The sequence below is a fragment of the Dromiciops gliroides genome, chromosome 1 (assembly GCF_019393635.1).
Source record: "Dromiciops gliroides isolate mDroGli1 chromosome 1, mDroGli1.pri, whole genome shotgun sequence".
Taxonomy (NCBI): domain Eukaryota; kingdom Metazoa; phylum Chordata; class Mammalia; order Microbiotheria; family Microbiotheriidae; genus Dromiciops; species Dromiciops gliroides.
In genome coordinates, this window is record NC_057861.1 from 501,855,755 (window position 1) to 501,874,539 (window position 18,785).

General features: G+C 43.9%; 1 protein-coding gene across 5 annotated transcripts in view; it reads right to left on the minus strand.

Annotated features, from left to right (window-relative positions):
- Positions 1-6,124: 6,124 nt before the first annotated feature.
- LOC122736402 (tubulin polyglutamylase complex subunit 2-like) overlaps positions 6,125-18,785 on the minus strand; it is a 33,087-nt gene continuing 20,426 nt past the window's right edge. For 2 of the 5 annotated variants that reach the window (XM_043978601.1, XM_043978599.1), the window contains exons 4-7: positions 17,103-17,231; positions 12,359-12,472; positions 11,186-11,343; positions 6,125-7,236 (exon numbers count right to left, since the gene is read on the minus strand). In XM_043978601.1, the coding sequence (XP_043834536.1) occupies positions 7,006-7,236; positions 11,186-11,343; positions 12,359-12,472; positions 17,103-17,231 (632 nt within the window). In that variant the 3' untranslated portion in view covers positions 6,125-7,005. The remainder of the gene's footprint in view (positions 7,237-11,185; positions 11,344-12,358; positions 12,473-17,102; positions 17,232-18,785) is intronic. The other 3 variants (XM_043978600.1, XM_043978603.1, XM_043978602.1) reach the window with 3 other exon arrangements.

The window sequence follows — 18,785 nt, forward strand, 5'->3', positions numbered from 1 at the left end:
ATTATTTTTGTTTTGTTTTTGTTTTTGGCGGGGCAATGAGGGTTAAGTGACTTGCCCACAGTCAAGTGTCTGAGGCTGGATTTGAACTCAGGTTCTCCTGAATCCAGGGCCCGTGCTTTATCCCCTGTACCACCTAGCTGCCCACAAAAATGTTTATTATTTTTTAAAAAAAGACCCTTCATCTCCTGGCACAGGCCTGGAAAGATCCTCATCTCTGCCTCCTGGACTCCTTGAAGTCTCAGCTAAAATTTCAACTACTGCAGGAAGCCTCTCCTAGTCCCCCTTATGTGATTCTGTGAGGATTGCTAATTCTGTACATGGCCGTCCTTGGCATGTCATCTCCCCCATCAGATCGGGGGCTCCTTCCAGGCAGGAACTGTTTTTCCCTTTCTTTGTATCCCCCCAGTTGAGCATAATTTTGGAATTCCTGGCACATAGTAGGAACTTAATAAATGACCATTGACAAAGAAAGAAGGCACAAGGATAAAGGCAAAGAAAGGGTTCTAGAAAGAGAAAGACTGGCTTCCCATGTTAGGTGTTATAGCCCAGGGGTTGTTGGGGACTCTGGCTGGTTAGGTCCCTTCTCAACAAGCATGGGACAGGAAAGTTTCCAGAAGAGAAGGAAGAAGAGACATTAAGTAGGAAGATGAGGTAGGTCCAAGTAAGACTAGGCTCCCCAAAATCAGAGATTTTTGGACTACTATGGCAATTCAAAGAACTTTCCACTTGGGTGCTGGTGTGGAGAGAGGATGGGGAGGGAAAAGTCGGGGAAGCGTGGGACTATAGGTATTGCTTCTTAGTTAATGAGGATAATAATAACAATAATGACTCAGATCCCTAATGCGATCCCTAACCCTAACCCTAACCCTAACCCTAATGCGATCCCTAACCCTAACCCTAACATATATGTTTACAAAGCATTTATTTCCCATGAGCCAGGTCATTCAAGAATTACTCTCTGGGTGGCTAGGTGGCACAGTGGATAGAGCACCGGCCCTGGAGTCAGGAGTACCTGAGTTCAAATCAGGCCTCAGACATTTAACACTTACTAGCTGTGTGACCCTGGGCAAGTCACTTAACCCCAATTGCCTCACTAAAAAAAAAAAAAAAAGAATTACTCTTTTCATTTTACAGATGGAGAAGCAGATGTTTGGGTTCGATTGACTTGTCCATGGTCACATGACCAGTATTTGTGTTGGGATTTGAGTCCAAGTTGCTTGATTTCAGATCCAAAGCAGGGGTAGGAGTGAGGGTGGAAAAGAGGATGGGGTGATCCATAAGTTGCTAAAGACAGGCTTTTAAGCACTTAGATTATAAAAGACTTGGCAAACAGTCCTCCCTATCTTCCCTCCCTACCCCCCACCCCCAACCTAAGAGGGAAAAAATAATGAACAAATTTAAACTCTGTGGCCAACAGAGCAAATCAAGGAAATCAACTGATGCCTGGATTCCTGGCCTTGGGCCATGGGGGGGGGCGGGGGTTATAGCCTGAGACAATGCTTCTTTTGGTAGAAGGGATGAAGTTGGGAGCTGGTTGCCCGGCCAACTGGTCTATTAATGAAAATGGAGGAAGGAAGCTGAGAGGAAGAGAGAGAATTCACACAATTGTCATTAAGCTCTTGACCATTTTAACATGCTCTGTTTGGCGCCACATGAACTTTACTCCTTGGTCTTGGGACTGACTTGTTCTTGGGCTTTCCCCATGGAATTCCACGCCTTGGGGCAAAGGGGCAACGCCTTTAGTTCTAGACAGTTGTTCTTTATAGAACTCTGGGTTCTAGTTCTGTACTCCCTGTAGAGAAGTATAATTTTACTGCTAGTGGATAAAGAGGACACATTTCTCTAGAAGGTGGCCTAAGAATCCCTTATGTTTTCTGGTAAGAGCAATGAGCATGAACACCTGGTCTCCACAAGTCACTTCATTTTTCTGAACCTGTTTCCTTATGTATAAAATAGGGATAATAATACTGTTGTTGTTCAGTTGTGTTCAACTCTATGTGATCATGCCAGAGATACCGGGTGGTTTGGCATTTCCTTCTTCAGCTCATTTTACAGATGAGGCAAATGGAAAACTGAGGCAAATGGGTTAAGTGCCTTGTCCAGGGTCACACAGCTAGTAAGTGTCTGAGTTCAGATTTGAACTAGGGTCTTTCTGACTCTGGACCTGGCACTCTATCCACTGAACCACTTAACTGTTCCTATTTAATTCACAGAATTGTGAGTAAAGTGCTTTGTAAACCTGAAGGATCTATACTCACTCAACCAATGATTTCATTAGTACTGGGAACTGTTAAGGAAACTTCCTCTACCAATCCAGGTTCATATTTTCTCTGTAATTTATAGTCTTAGAGAATTGACTATCAATCAATCAATCAATCAACCAATCAACATTTATTAAGCACCTACTATGTGCTAGGCACTGTGCTAAGCACTGAGGATAAAAAAAAAAGGCAACATATACACATACACCCATTCACATGGCAAGCTATTGTTATTCAGTCATGTCTGACTCTTTGTGATCCCGGAGTTTTCTTGGCAGAGATACTGGACTGGTTTGCCATTTCCTTCTCCAGTTCATTTTACAGATAAGGAAACTGAAACAAACAGGGTTAAGTGACTTGCCCAAGGTCATACAGCTAGTAAAGTGTCTGAAGCCAGATTTGAACTCAGGGATATGAATCTTCCTGATTCCTGACCTAGCACTCTATCTATTTTGCCACCTAGCTGCCCCAAGCAAGCGATATACAGGATAAATAGGAAATAATTTAAAAGGAAAGCACTGGAATTAAGAGGGTTTAGGGAAGGCTTCCTGTAGAAGGTGGGATTTTAGTTGAGACTTAAAGGATGCTCTATGAAGGGTAGAGATTCCATTAAGTGAAAAACCAGATTAAAAGGTAATTGTGTAAATGTTTAACAAAATATATAAAAATACAATAAAACATAATGTTTATTTGTGGTTTTCTAAACCAACATGTAGTCCTCTGTTTCTATTTGAGTTTGACCCTCACTGTCCTAGGGTACTCAGAGGTTAAGTGACTTGGTCAAGGTGACCCAGCCAGGAGGCATCAAAGGCAAGACTCGAATCCCAGTCTTGTTGGCACCATGGCCAATTTGCTAGGCATAATGCCAAGCTGCCTCTCCCACATGTAAAATAAGGATAATATTAGCTCAACCTAATTCACAGAATTGTGAAGAAAGTGCTTTGTAAACTTTAATGTGAGTTAACATTGAAAAGTGAAATAAAATCTCAACATCTGTGAATAGATTAACCATTGACTAGTGATCTTGAGCCACTTTTTTTTTTTGTTTTTTTGGCGAGGCAATAAGTGTCTGAGGTCAGATTTGAACTCAGGTCCTTCTGAATTCAGGGCTGCTACTTTATCCACTGTTCTACCTACCTGCCCCCTTGAGCCACTTTTTAACCTAAGGTGGGTTTTATTTATTTATTTGTTTGTTTGTTTATTTGTTTGTTTGTTTGTTTGTTTATTTGAGGCAATTGGGGTTAAGTGACTTGCCCAGGGTCACACAGCTAGTAAGTGTCAAGTGTCTGAGGCCGGATTTGAACTCAGGTACTCCTGACTCCAGGGCCGGTGCTCTATCCACTGCGCCACCTAGCTGCCCCTCCTAAGGTGGGTTTTAAATGAAAAGGAATACTGTGGTACCATTAGCAATGATGAAAGGGATGGGTTCAGAGAAATCTGAGAACACTTTTGTGAACTGATGCATATGAAGTAAGTAGAACCAGAACAATTTATAGTCACTAAGCTATCATTGTAAAGAACCCCTTTTTTTGTTGTTGTTTTTCTGCTAGACACACAGGACATAGCCTGTTTTACTAGTGCTTTCATTCCTCCCCCCCCCCCCTGCCCTTTTCTCTCCCATCAATTTGAATTTTTCCTTCTTGCAAAATGGCAATTCTTTGCCTCATTCTCTACCAGCCCTCCTCAACTGGGAGGAAAGGGTCATGTAGCTGAATGATGTTACTTAAACTCTAAGGACTCTGGCATACAGCTTGCCAGGATGATGGGAAGAATCCTCTGTAGGGGAGCAGATGATGGCTGATAAGCAGAGATACCTGATGAGGTAGGAGTCTTTCCTCACCTGAGAGGCTGATTCTAGCTGTGAGACTATGGGCCCATCCATGGTCAAGAAAAATACCTTTGAAAATCTTACGAACTCTGATCAGTGCAGTTGTTCAGTCATGTCTGACTTTTTTTGTTTTGTTTTGTTTTTGTTTTTGTTTTTGGTGAGGCAATTGGGGTTAAGTGACTTGCCCAGGGTCACACAGAGGTCTGACTCTTTATGATCCCAGGTTTTCTTGGCAAAAATACTGGAGTGCTTTGCCATTTCCTTCTCTAGCTCATTTTACAGATGAGGAAACTGAGGCAAACTGGGTCACACATCTAGAGAGTGTCTGGGGCAGGATTTGATCAGTGCAGTGGCCAACCATAATTCCAGAGGACTAAGATAAAGCAGACTACCTACTTCCTGACAGAAGAGTGATTGTGTCAAGGTGCACAACACGCTTTTTTTTTTTTAGACTGGACATGGACATGCTTGACTCTCCTTATTTGTTACAAAGGTTCTGTCTTTCTTTTTTTCTTTCAAATTGGGGGATGATGGGAGGAAAAGAAAACAAATGCTTGTTTGTTGAAATTTTTTTTTAAACTTTAAGGGTTTTTTTTTAACTCCTTCAAGTAATGGTTATTTCCCCTACATACATCCTTATCCTCCTGATGACCAGTGTGAGTGACAAATCTAAGTTTTGTTCTGGATATTTGGCTGAGCCAAACATTAGGGAAATAAATTAGTCGTTACCTCAAACACCACCCAACCAATCTTGTCCAAACTTGAAGCAGGATAGCACAGTGGGAAAGGACTGCATTTGGATTTGAGGACCTGGATTAAAATCCTGGCTTTTCGATCTAGAACTATGCCCAAAAGGCTATAAAATCATGCATACCTTTTGATCCAGCAATGCCACTACTAGGTCTGTATCTCAGAGAGATCAAAGAAAAAGGGAAAGGACTTATACAAACACAAATATTTATAGAAGCTTTTTTTTGTGGTGGAAAAGAATTGGAAATTGAGGGGATGCCCATCAACTGGGGAATAGCTGAACCCGTTGTTGTATATGATTGTGATGGAATACTATTGTGCTATAAGAAATGGCAAGTAGGGTGATTCAGAAAATACCTGGAAAGACTTCTATGAACTGATGCAAACTGAAGTGAGCAGAACCAGGAGAACATTGTACATAGTATAAGCAACACTTATGATGATCTACTGTGAATGACTTAGCTATTCTCAGCGATACAGCGATCCAAAACAATTTTGAAGGACTTATGATGAAAAATTCTACCATCTTCAGAGAAAGAACTGGGGGAGCTTGAATGCAGATAAAAGATACTAATTCTTTACTTTCTTTATTTTGGGGGGGTTGGGTTTGGGGGTTTTTTTCCACAATGTGACTTACACAGAAATGTGCCTTTCATGACTACACATGAATAACCCATGTAAAATCGCTTGCCTTCTCAATGTGGGAGAGGGAAGGGAAGGAGGAAGGGGAGAACTTAGAACTCAAAATTTGAAAAAAAAAGAACGTTAAAATTGTTTTTATTGTAATTGGGGAGAAATAAGATATTCAATTATAAAAAAGAAAAAAAAATCCTAACTCTTGTCATTTGATCTCCTCTCAGGGCTATCTGTAAAATGAGAAGGCTTAGTAAATAGAAAGTTAGATTTATGCAATAAGAATTGAGTTCAAATCCTGTCTTAGACATTTACTAGCTGTGTGGGCCTGTCAGACTGTTTACCCCATCTGTAAAATGGAGATAGCACCTACCTTACAAGATTGTTGTGGGGCTCCAATGAGATAAAATTTGTAAATGCTTTGAAAACTTTAACACACTATATAAGGATGATTATTAATTTTTCTTGCTATCTGGGGGATGGGTCCACCCCACCTCCTGCCATGAATGTGCCTGTGACGGACTGTTCTCTGCACTCATGTGGCCATCCTTTATCCTGAAATAAATCTGCTTCAGGTGTTGGGATTATTAACTCAGTGCAATAAAGAAGCTAAAAACTCGCAGAATTCTCCCAAGCAATCAGACAGAAGCAGTTTAAAATGGTCAGGCAGGTTCATTTTTATTCCGAAACAATCTTCCGGAGGTAAACATTTCATATTTAGCAGTAAACCACAGGAAAACAAAACCCTTTGAGACACTGAGAGGTGGAAAGCCCTCCAGACCAGGGACGAATACACTTTCTTGGTTTGGCTCCATTGATAATGAAAAGCAAACAGGACATTAAATGCAGGGGTCTTCTCGGACTCTCTAATGAGTCTGGCAATTCAGGGGGACCATGAGTATCTGGCGTTTTTCAGCAGCTGTCAAAGCCTTCGCCCAGCAATCATCCAGTTGAACAACATGTTATTGAATGGATGTTCCCCTGTATCAGGTCCACCTCCATTAGGGGAAAAAAGCAGAGGTGTGGAATGCGTGGCCATGCCCTGTGTCATTGTGGAGGATGATGGATTGTTAACTCCTCAGAGTTAACAGGATGGGCTTTAATGACTGCTGGAGGAGAGGGAACATGGCAGGTGGGTTGGGGGTGTGGGGGGGAAGGGGGGGGTTCTCTGATCAGGGCCCTGGGTCTCCTCAGACACTTGACGAGGTCCAGAAGGGATCAGAACTGTCTCTTGCTCCCCTGGATGGGCTTCGGGAACAATGTAACACAACCGCTTGCTGGGTGGCACAGTCCAGGCTCTTGGATTCGGGTCCACATTAAGAGATGGAGAGTAAGACCCTTTGAGTTCTCTCGGTGCAGAGGGAAGGGCTCACTTTTTTTTTTTTTTTTTTTAGTGAAGCAATTGGGGTTAAGTGACTTGCCTAAGGTCACACAGCTAGTAAGTGTTAAGTGTCTGAGGCCACATTTGAACTCAGGTCCTCCTGAATCCAGGGCCGGTGCTCTATCCACTGCGCCACCTAGCTGCCCCAGGGCTCACTTTCTAACAGGGTTTCCAGACGAAGAGGAAGACTTGGTGGAAGAGGAACTAGATGATCCTTTCTGGGAGCCCGGAGGGTGCGGGGTCCCCCCTCTTTTGGTGGGGGCTGAGGTTTTAGTCTTATTCTTGAACACCTTGCTGGGGTCTAGCTTGTTTATGAAGTAGTCAGTTTCTTCTGGGAGCACCGGGGTATTGTAGGTGATGGGTTTATACATGTTGAACCATTGCTGTATGGAGAGACAGAGAGAGACACAGGGAAGCATCAGTCGGAGTTTGAGAAACTGCTCTCTGTCAGCTCAGCACTGGAGAAGAAGGGGACAGGGCGCAGAGGCAGAAGGGGAGGATGAAAAGACTACAACCACCACCGCAGAGCACAGTCTGGGGGACGACAAGCTCCACCTGCGCTCGGCCTTCTACAGCTCTAGGGATCAGGGTGTTTGCACAAATGGGCTCTGCCTCCTAGGCCTGGCTGTTGCCTTGGGGGGAGGGTGGCCCAAGGCCTGGCCCTCTGCCCGTCCCATCTCCCCATCTCAGATGAGTATCTCAGCACCAGCTTCTTCTCTAGACAGGAGGGCTCAATCCAGAAAGCCACTCCCCTGAGGCTCTGGGGAGCTGCAGGCCTAATGATGCCCCCCTCCTCTCTCTCCCAAAGCGCTCAGTGACTTTGTAAAAAGCTTCCATGTCTCTTCCCCTGTATCCACTAGGTAAGTCACATCCCTTCTCTGGGGCTCAGGTTCCTCATCTATAAAGATGAAGGAGTTGACCAGGTCCTCACCATCTCTCACTAGGATTACTGCAAGAGCCTTCTAATCAGTCTCCCTGTATCCATTCTCCACAAAGCTGCAAACTGACAGTTCTAAAGTGCAGGGATTGGGGGCAGCTAGATGGTGCAGTGGATAGAGCACCAGCCCTGGAGTCAGGAGGACCCGAGTTCAAATCTGGCCTCAGACACTTAGCACTTACTAGCTGTGTGACCCTGGGCAAGTCACTTAACCCCAATTGCCTCACCAAAAATTTAAAAAATTTTTTAAAAAATTAAAAAATAAAAATAAAAAATAAAGTACAGGGATCACTATGGACTCTGGCCCAAGAACTGTCAGGGGCTCCCTACTGCCTTTAGAATGAAAAATAGACTCCTCTGTTTGGCTTTTAAAGACTGTTACAATCTGATGCCAACCTAGACTTCCTGCCTCCTTGCCTTTGCCCAGTCTGGCCTACATGCCTGAAACGTTCTCCTTATTCACCTCCACTTATTGGAATCCTTTTTGTTGCTGTTTGGCTGTTTCAGTCATTTCTGACTCTCTGTGAGCCCATTTGGGGTTTTCATGGCAAAGACACTGAAATGGTTTGTCATTTCCTTCTCCAGCTCTTTTTACAGATGACTGAGGCAAACAGGGTTAAGTGACTTGCCCAGGGTCACATAGCTAGTAAGTGTCAAGTGTCTGAGGCTGGACTTGAACTCAGGTCCTCCTGAATCCAGGGCCAGTGCTCTATCCACTGAGCCACCTAGCTGCCCTGCCCCTACTTATTCTTTATGTATCCTATATTCACTTATCTGTGAACATACCGTATCCCCCTCATGAGCTGTGATTCCTCGAAAGGAGGGACTGTGTTTCCTTTTTGCATTGATATCCCCAATGTCTAGAACAGTGCACCTGGTACACAGTAAATGCTTGTTGATTAAAAAAAAAGAAGGTTGACAATTTCTAATGCCTCTTCTAGCTTGAAATTTCTTTGATTTTATTCTTTGAATCCCATTTCACAGAATCACAGAGTTAGAAGTGACCCTCAGGGCATCTAGTCCAATCCCCCCCAACACCCCTCATTTTATATATATGTATATATATTTGGGGGGAGGGGCAGGGCAATGAGGGTTTAGTGACTTGCCCAGGGTCACACAGCTAGTGTCAAGTGTCTGAGGTCGGATTTGAACTCAGGTCCTCCTGAATCCAGGGCCGGTGCTTTATCCACTGTACCACCTAGCTGCCCCCACCCTTCATTATATTGTTGACACATGGTTAGTTCCTGCTTGACCAGCTCTGGACTCAGGGTACTTATAGGGCAGCTGTGGGGTCTTATTGATTTTATTTCCACATCTATTGCCTTACTGTGACCCTGGTTTAGTTCTTCAATGCTCACCTAAACTGTTGTAACTGCCTCCTAAATTGGTATTCCTGCTTCTAGCATCTCCCCGTCCATTTCCCATATGGCTGACAACATAATCTTCCTAAGGCGCTAATATGAGCAGGTCACTCTCCTACAAAACCTCAGCGGCACCACACTATCTCTAGAACAAAATGCATCGAACTGGCTCCCTGTCTTGTTTCATTTTATGTTCCCTTCCTGTATTCCATGTTCCAGCCATGATGGACCGGAGCTTTCCCTGAAGTTGACATTCAATTTTCTGCCTCTGTAGATTTTCACAAGGGTCCCCCAAGGCTAGAATTCCCTTCCTCCTCATCTCTGCCTCTCAGAATCCTTTCTTCCTTTAAGGCTCAGCGTGGTGGATACCTCCTCTATGAATCCTTCCTCGATGCCACCATTTGTTAGTACTCTCTCCCCTCTCAGATTAGCTTATATCGATATGCTTATTGACATATAAATCATATTCATTCCGGGAGAACATCTCACTGAGGGCAGGGAATTATTTCATTTAAAAAATTTGTATCCCCAGGGAAGCTAGGTGGCGTAGTGGATAAAGCACTGGCCCTAGATTTAGGAGGACCTAAGTTCAAGAATAACTGCATTAGGGGGCTGCTAGGTGGCGCAGTGGATAGAGCACCAGCCCTGAATTCAGGAGTACCTGAGTTCAAATCCCGCCTCAGACACTTGACACTTACTAGCTGTGTGACCCTGGGCAAGTCACTTAACCCTCATTGCCCTGCAAAAAAAAAAAATAGATAGATAGATAGATAGATAGATATTATCCTCCCTCCAAATAAAATAAAATAAAATCTGTATATTGCCTACCACATTGCTTTATGGACAGAAATCACTCAGTAAATATTTATTGAAATGAATTAAGGCTCTGAAGTACTTAGTCACATGTTATCTACATGTGTACCTCACTACAATTATAGTATAACTTTATGTCTGTACTATACTCTTTCATCTTAGCAAATGTCATTGTTAAGAACGAATTGTGGTTGGCCCCTGTGCAAGGATGACACGCAAATTCGTGAAGAATGAATTGTGGGGCAGCTAGATGGTGCAGTGGATAGAGCACTGGCCCTGGATTAAGGAGTACCTGAGTTCAAACCTGGCCTCAGACACTTAACACTTTACTGGCTGTGTGACCTTGGGCAAGTCACTTAACCCCAATTGCCTCACAAAAACCCCCCAACCAAACAAATAAACAAAAAAGAATGACTAAGAACGAATTGTATCTACTGCCTGCCTGTTAATGGAAAACACGCTGGTGGGGGCTGAAGAACTATAAGGTTAAGAGCCCAGATTCACAAGGTACTTTTCAACCTAGGGTAGCAACCATCCTCTGTAGACCAAAACCATGGGTGTAAGAGCAAATTAGAGGAGTGGATCTATAAGGAGCTTGAGTAGTTCAACCTCTTGACCCTAGCTCTAATTCTCCTTTGTCACCTCTCAATCTTTTTTTTTTACTTCTTGGATCATTTCTTCCACATTAATAAGTAAGTCTTTATCCTCCCTAGTAAACATGACTATAGAGAAACATTCCTTAATCCATATTCCTTCTCTTCAACCAGGGAGACCAATGTGTACTTAATTCTTCCTACTGCTGGTAAGAAGACAAACACTGTACAACTCCTAAAAGTCAGTGGAACAGATCGAGCTAACAGCTGATCACTACTTCCCCTGTAAACTCCCATAGCAGACTGCCCAACTGCATGGCTCCTCATTGGCATGACTGAGCTCCTGACAACATGTGAAAACAAGAATAGGAACGACAGGAATTATTAATACCATTGGAGAGATGAGGAAATCGAGGCTCAGAGAGGTTAAGTGATTTGCTCAAAGTTATACAGCAAAGCCAGAACTAGAACTCAGGGCTATTGAGGCCCCTCCCCCCACCACCCTGCCCCCATCCAGCAAATGTTGCAGAAGAGTAGACATCACTGATGCAAGGAAACAGATAAGGATGAGCAGGAATAGGGAGTGAAAGGGAGGCATATCAAGTTATTTGAAACCCTCTTCTCCTACCTTGGCCTGTGGGCTAACACCGTAGTTGGTAAAGGCATACTGCCACTGGGGGAGGCCCAGGTGGGTGATCAGCAGGCGGTAGTAGGCAGTGAAGCTGTCCGTGAGGAAGTGCCAATACAAAGCTCTGTCCAGGAACCAGATCTTGCTTTCTTTGGCTACTGATAGAACAGAAGAAGAAACAGCCTCCAGAGAATGCCCGTTTTCCACACCCATACATATATAACCACATCTATCTATCTATCTATTTGGGGGGGCGGTATATGTATACATATATATGATTTATTTAAACTAATCATACAAGAAACACACTCTGCCTTCCAAGGACAATCCCGAGGGAGTTCTTAACTTGAGGTCTGTGAACTTGTTCTTTTGGTAACTCTTTCAATACAGTGAACTGCTGGCTGGCCATCTTTCTAGGGGGAGCCCAGAAAATGCATCTAACTTCCTGTTTCAATCTCTATGCCTCTGGGGCCAGTGTCAGTCTTGGAGCTGCTATTTCAGTCTCAAGTTGACTACAACCTTTTAGCTTGGGGAGAACAGGGGCCATCTTTTGCCTTTTTTCATATCACCGGTGCTTAGCACAGTGCCTAAATCACAGTAGGCATTTAATAAATGGTTATTGACTGTATGAAATCAGGTGCCCATTATAAAAAATGTTTGAGAAATTGGGCTTACCTTTTCTAATTTGTCTCAATGTTTTTCCTTTAGACTGTTACTGAGAAGTGGGGGGCTATGTTTTGTATATGCTTAGCTTTAAAAAAAAGGGCAAAAATGATGATGGGATAGTCAAAGGGGCCTGACTCTTTTAGAGTCGTGCTGATATGATTTTGGGAGAAGTCATACACTGGTCTAAAGACTGCTCTGAAAGAAGGCCTACTAAGGGAGCAGGAAACAAAAGACCTTGCGTGAAAGAGGGGTGCTGGGGGAAGCTAGGTGGTTCAGTGGATAGAGCACTGGCCCTGGAGTCAAGAGTACCTGAGTTCAAATCTGGCCTCAGACACTTGACACTTACTAGCTGTGTGACCCTGGGCAAGTCATTGCCCTGCCAAAAACCAAACAAAAAAAGGATATTTATAGAAAGAGAAGTGGTGGAGGGGAAGCAGCATTTTTAGGGGGCCCCAGAATCCCAGGTAAGACCCTCTTTACTGTATCCTTCCTCCCCTTGGATTTTACCTGGTGAAGCCCTTCTGTAGACAAGACACACTTTGCCATTCCCATTGCAGGAATCCAGCTCAAATATTATACTTCGAGAGTCAAAGTGGGGCTTCTCTGGCTGGTCTTCATTAGCTGCAAACCCAGAAATTAATAATAACATTCAAGCACCAGGCAGCACACAGTTAAACTCTAGGGTGCCTGGGCCTGATGCTAACACATGACTGTAATGGGATGACACCAGGAAGAATGGAATAGAGGGTCCAGCATGCTTCCCAGGTAGCTCAGAAATATTTGCAATTTTATTTTTTCAAGTTTCAGTTGGGTGAATTCTGGACATAAGGGAATAACCTAGCTATCACCCACCGGATGACCCTGAGGTCTCCACTCCGCCATCACTAAGTGACAGAGACAGAACAAGAAGGAAGGTGGGGCACAGCGATGTTAATGGAACCCGTGGGGGTGCTGTTAGATTACCAGGGCTACTGAGGACTTGGTAATGTTAAAAGAACTTAAGGAGGCTCTTGTGAGATGACTCCTGGAAAGATGCCTTAATCTGGTCAACAAACATTTACCAAATGCCTCAGTGCTGGACTTGGGAGTCAGAAGACCCGAGGATGAGACTGGGCTGACACAGGTGACTAGTCATGCAGCCACCTGGGCAAGGCACTTAGACTTTCTCAGACACAGTTTCTTCATTTTAAAAATAGAAATAATACTACTTGCACAACTTAGCTCACGTGAAGAATTGTGTAAACTTTAAAGTACTACAGAAGCATGAGCTATCACTGCACATGGTCCCAACCAGTGTTGGTTCATATGAACATTATTAATGATAATTAAAAAAACCTCCAACCATGTAATGTTGTAGCTGACCACCCACTTATGGCATTGCTCCTATGGAAGTATCTGCCCCTTAAAAGTGTTTTGCCTAATGTCTTGTAGCCAGTTCATGATTTTGGGTGGGGTAAGCCAGTATGTGCATGGTGACACCAAGAGTAATGAGACACACTTCTTGCTCTCAGAGAGCTTACAATCTACTGAGAAAGCTACAGTACATCACCACAAATACACAAGTGATATTAATACAAGGCAGAACCTGGCAGGAGTCATAAGGAAGCTATCAACAAAAGGCTAAGGGAGGCTAGAGATAAGTTGCAGAAGGATTTAAATGGGGCCTATTCATGGGCAATTGAAATTCCTAAACGGGGCAAGTGCACACAATGTTAAGGACCCTCAAGGATATACTAAACAGTGGAGAAAACAGTAAGGGAATTTCTAAACTCACTCCTCTGGTTTAGATAGCAGCCTATCTATGACTCAGCAGATGTGAGGCTGGGCCCCTTTGGAGGACTTGGAAGCAGAGCACATGGGTTCACATTCTGCCTTGGCCATTTGCTATCCGGACCTTGGGAAGTCAATTCACCTCTTCTTTTTTTTTTTTTTTTGGTGAGGCAATTGGGGTTAAGTGACTTGCCCAGGGTCACACAAGCTAGTAAGTATTAAGTGTCTGAGGTCGGATTTGAACTCAGGTCCTCCTGACTCCAGGGCTGTTACTCTATCCACTGTGCCACCTAGCTGCCCCCAATTCATCTCTTTTTTAAAATTTTTTTGGGGGGGATAGGCTAAGTGATCTCTATGGTCCTTCTAGCTCTCAATCCATAACCCTATGAATAAATAGTTATTAAGTGACTGAAGTAGAAGACATGGCTCTTTGTCCTCTTACACCTTAGATGGGGAAAAAAGACTCAGATCTAGGAAACAAGTGCAGGCTTGTATGGTCTACACTGCTGGTCTCTAAAGTGGGTTCTGGGACCCCTGGGAGGGCCATGGAATGATACCAGCAGAGGTATAACTTGAAGAGATGTGCAATTAACCAGCCTGAGGGCAGGAAGATGGGTTACATCTCATTCTCACACCCCTTCTGTGCCATAGGGAATCTTGGGATCGTCTCTAACATAACCACACCGTGCCATCAATAGTCTTTCTCTCTGTCTTCTCCCACTGCCGACTTTCCATGGCAATAGTTGGTATAGGTCCCTCAAGGCAGTTATAACCTAATCTAATCCATGCACCTGCCGTAGCTACAAAAGCAAAATCCATTTTATGCCCCCAAACTCCCAGTATCCCCACACCATGCACCCCACCATGTCTCATCAGCTTGTGCTCCTTGGGAGTGGTGGCTCTGAGGCAATGGTAGATGAATAAGGTCCCTCCTTTTTAAATCCCTTTCATTTTTTCATTAGGAAACAATGAGCCACATTCAATGAGTAGGAATGGATGGATGGATTACAATTACATTATCTTTTCCCCCAAAACTTCCCTAATCCCTTTGGGAGCACTGTCATGCTTCCAATCATCCATATTTTCAACCTCTTCATCATCCCTGACTTCCCATTAACTGACCCTGCTCTTTTCTGGGGGTGGGGTGGGGCAATGAGGGTTAAGTGACTTGCCCAGGGTCACCCTGCTAGTAAGTGTCAACTGTTTGAGGCCAGATTTGAACTCAGGTCCTCCTGAATCCAGGGCCAGTGCTCTATCCACTTTGCCACCTAGTGGCCCCTGAACCTGTTCTCTTTGTTTTATTTATTTATTTATTTATTTATTTATTTATTTATTTATTTATTTATTTATTTATTTATTTATTTATTTATTTATTTATTTATTTATTTGCTTACTTACTTACTTACTTACTTATTTATTTATGTGAGGCAATTGGGGTTAAGTGACTTGCCCAAGGTCACACAGCTAATAAGTGTTAAATATCTGAGGCCGGATTTGAACTCAGGTCCCCCTGAATCCAGGGCTGGTGCTCTATCCACTGCACCACCTAGCTGCCCCCAACCTGCTCTCTTTAAAACTACCAGTGATCTAATTGCCACTGGGATGACTTTTCTCCATCTTTATCCTTCCTAACTTCTCTGCAGCATTTATTGCTTGTTGACCTCTGCTCCTGGATGCTCTTTCTTCTTACCTGTCTGACTGCTCTCTCTCAGTCTCCTTTGCTGGATCATCATTCACAATCATGCTCTTGAATTGTGAGTGTGTCTCTAAAGTTTGTCCTGGGCCCCTCTTCTCTCTGTGTGTAGTCCTTCACTTGGCGACTTCATCTCCCATGGTTCTAATGATCACATTTACAGATTTCCATATCTATAAATTCAGCCTTTGTCCTTCCTGAGCTCCAGACCCATATCATTAAGTAGCTATTAGACATTTTTAACCTGATATCCATAGGGGCAGCTAGGTAGTACAGTGGATAGAGCACCAGCCCTGGAGTCAAGAGAACCTGAGTTCAAATCCGACCTCAGTCACTTGACACTTACTAGCTGTGTGACCCTGGGCAAGTCACTTAAGCCCAATTGCCTCACCCCCCCCCCCAAAATTCAATATGTCCAAAAAAGAACTCAATACTCCCCTCCCCCCAAAAAACCCTACCCCTCTTCTGAACTTCTCTGTTTCTATTGTTCATTTCAGTTGCCCAGGCTTGAAACCTTGGCATTGCTATTCCCACATATCTAATCAGGTACCACCTTTTATCATTTCTGCTTCTGGGATATCTCTCCCGTGTGTCCCCTCTTTTCTCCCTAGCCCTTCCTTAGACCATAGCCATGGCTTTCTCATTGGTCTCCCTACCCCATGTCTATTCCCTCTCCAATTTATTCCCCATACAACTGCCAAAGTGATTTTCCTGCAGTGTAAATCAGACCTCAGTACTTCTCTACCCAATAAACTTCACTGGCTCCCTACTGGCTAGCATAAGATATTATTTCATCTTTATCTCATCCTTCTTTAATGTCTATTTTTTGTATGTCATTCTTAGTATGGTAGTACATGCATATAATTTTTGTTGTTGTTTTGGGGGCGTTTGGGGGTTATTTTGTTTTTGGTTTTTTTGGGGGGGTACAGGGCAATGAGGGTTAAGTGACTTGCCCAGGGTCACACAGCTAGTAAGTGTCAAGTGTTTGAGGCCGGATTTGAACTCATATCCTCCTGAATCCAGGGCTGGTGCTTTATCCACTGTGCCACCTAGCTGCTCCCATGTATATAATTTAAAAATAAATAAATCCATATGTATTGAGTAAGCATGCTAAAAAAATTTTTTTTTTTACTGAAAGGGGTTAAAAAAGTTTGGAGACTACAAGTCTGGACAATATTCAGAGAAGGGACAGAACACTGTGGCTTTTGTGGAAGAGGTGAGACAAGTTGGGCTTTGAAGGGTTGTAAAGAGAGTGGAAATGTTCTAAGATGGGAGGGAGAAGGGAATGTATTGTGAGGGTGGTCAATTTGCTGAATGGCCTCACTGGGGCGGGAGGTTTGCACTGGCTAGGGTGAATAGGGAAAGGTTATGGAAGGCCTTAGAAGTCACCGTGAGGAACTTGGGTGTTATCCTGAAGGCACTTAGAGGCCACCAGAGGCTCATGAGTAGGAGAGTGATACCATGTCTGTATACTGTCTTAGGACACCTGGTCTGGGAGTGGTGTGTGTGTGTGTGTGTGTGTGTGTGATGGTCTGAAAGGGAAGACTGGAGGGAGCCAGTTGGATGAAATGTTGGAAGTGAGAATTAAATGGGGGAGAAAAAGGCATGGATATCTTACCCACGTAAAAACAACAAGACTTAGAAGAAGAGAGAGGAGAAAAAGCTCTCCAAGGCTCTAGAGATGAAGTAAAAGCAAAATGCCACAAGGACACCCCTTGTTTTCAGTACTATCCCAGGGAAGGCAGCAGGCTGTGCTCAGACAACAATCCCCGGGGGCACCCACGGTACCTTCGTCCTCCTCATCATCTAGATCCTCCAGAGTTGGTGAATTGGGAAGCGTGTACATAGCAGACTGGGTGAGCTGAGTCAAGTTTGCGATACTGTTAATCACCAGGCATCCCAAAGGCACAGGCTGATCTGCAAGAGCATCGAGAGAAGGGGTAGGGTTAGTGGCCTTCCTCAGAGGGTGCACTTTGGTGGACAAGGCCATCACCTTCTCTTCTGAGGACTGTCCCGTCAACTCCCTCTGAGTACCAGAATGTCACTGACAGATGGAGACAGGGCCATCGTCATCACCATCGCTAGCTCGCTTTAAAGTTTACAAAGAGTTTTCTCATTTGCACCTCACAGCAACCCTAAGAGGCAAATACCTAAGCCCTTAGTATCCTCATTTCATGAATGAAGAGGGAAGCGTTCACACAGATAATATTTGTCAGAGGTGAAATTTGAACCCAGGTCTTTCCTGATTCCAAGTTCCACTCTCTCCTCACGATACCACAGAGTCCTAAAGGAACCCTCTCTTGGTGACAAAACATCCCCACTGTATGCGTGGAAGAGCTAGCTCTACACTGTGCTCCTCCTGATGCCTTCTGAGTGTTCTGAGCAAAGGATGCCACAGCCAGAGCAAAGGATGGATTAAGAGACAATGGATAAACAGGAGATGCCTCTGGTACTGATAGGAAAAACTGGAGGGCTCTGGGTCCCAGCTTAAATGGCAGATCAAAAGAAAAGCCAGGCATCCAGGCAGGGAGCAAAGAACCATGGATGAAAGAATTTGTTTCTCCTAGGAACTGGGAACCAAATTCTATCTACTATCAGATGATACACTGCTTTCTTAGGGGACAGAAAAGGTCAGCCTGGACAGGGTAGAATCGGGAAGGGGACCAGACATGGTAGAGAGACTTTTCAGCTATCAGTGGAGAGAGAAGGACATAGGCCAGAAAGGGACTGGATTCTGATAACTTTATTAAAATATTCAGAAAAGAGTTCTCGGTAAAATTTGCTGCCTAAGCAGGATAAAACTCAGCTCCTTGCACAAAGGAGCAGTTTATGTGATATCAGTTCAGTGAGCCAATAGTATCACAATAGGGCTACCCCAAAAATTAACATCATCTCAGGTTGCATTGATCAAAGTCAAATGTCCAGGACAAAGGAGGTACACAGCTTGTACGGGCTCAAGAGAGCTGACTAAAAATTTCAGTGTGAGTATTTACACCTCAGAAATTGGCAAACCCTACAAATCAGGGCTTGATTTATTGTTTTGTTAATAGTCGAGACTTGAGAAAGTGACAGAGAAAAATTTAATCAAGCAGATTAAACTTCAAAGTGTGTTGTGCATATGTCCCCCCATACACCCAGAGATCTAATTGTTAAACATTGACCAGCATACTCCTGAATCTACTCTTTGCTGGTCAGACCGGATCTGGAGTACAGTGTTCACATTTCAAAAGGGACACTGGTAAATTGGCATGTGTGCAGAGAAGGGGGACCATGATAGTGAAGAAGCTGAGAACCAGTAGAAAGTGGGATGGATTAAGAGTCAGAGGATCTGCATCTAAATCCTGGATGAGTCAACTACTAGCTATGTGACCTTGGGCAAGTCCCCACTCTGGGCCTCTGAGGACACTGTAATATTAGGAATTTGGACAAAATGGCCTCCATGAGCCCTTCCAACCAGAGAACGCTAGGTTT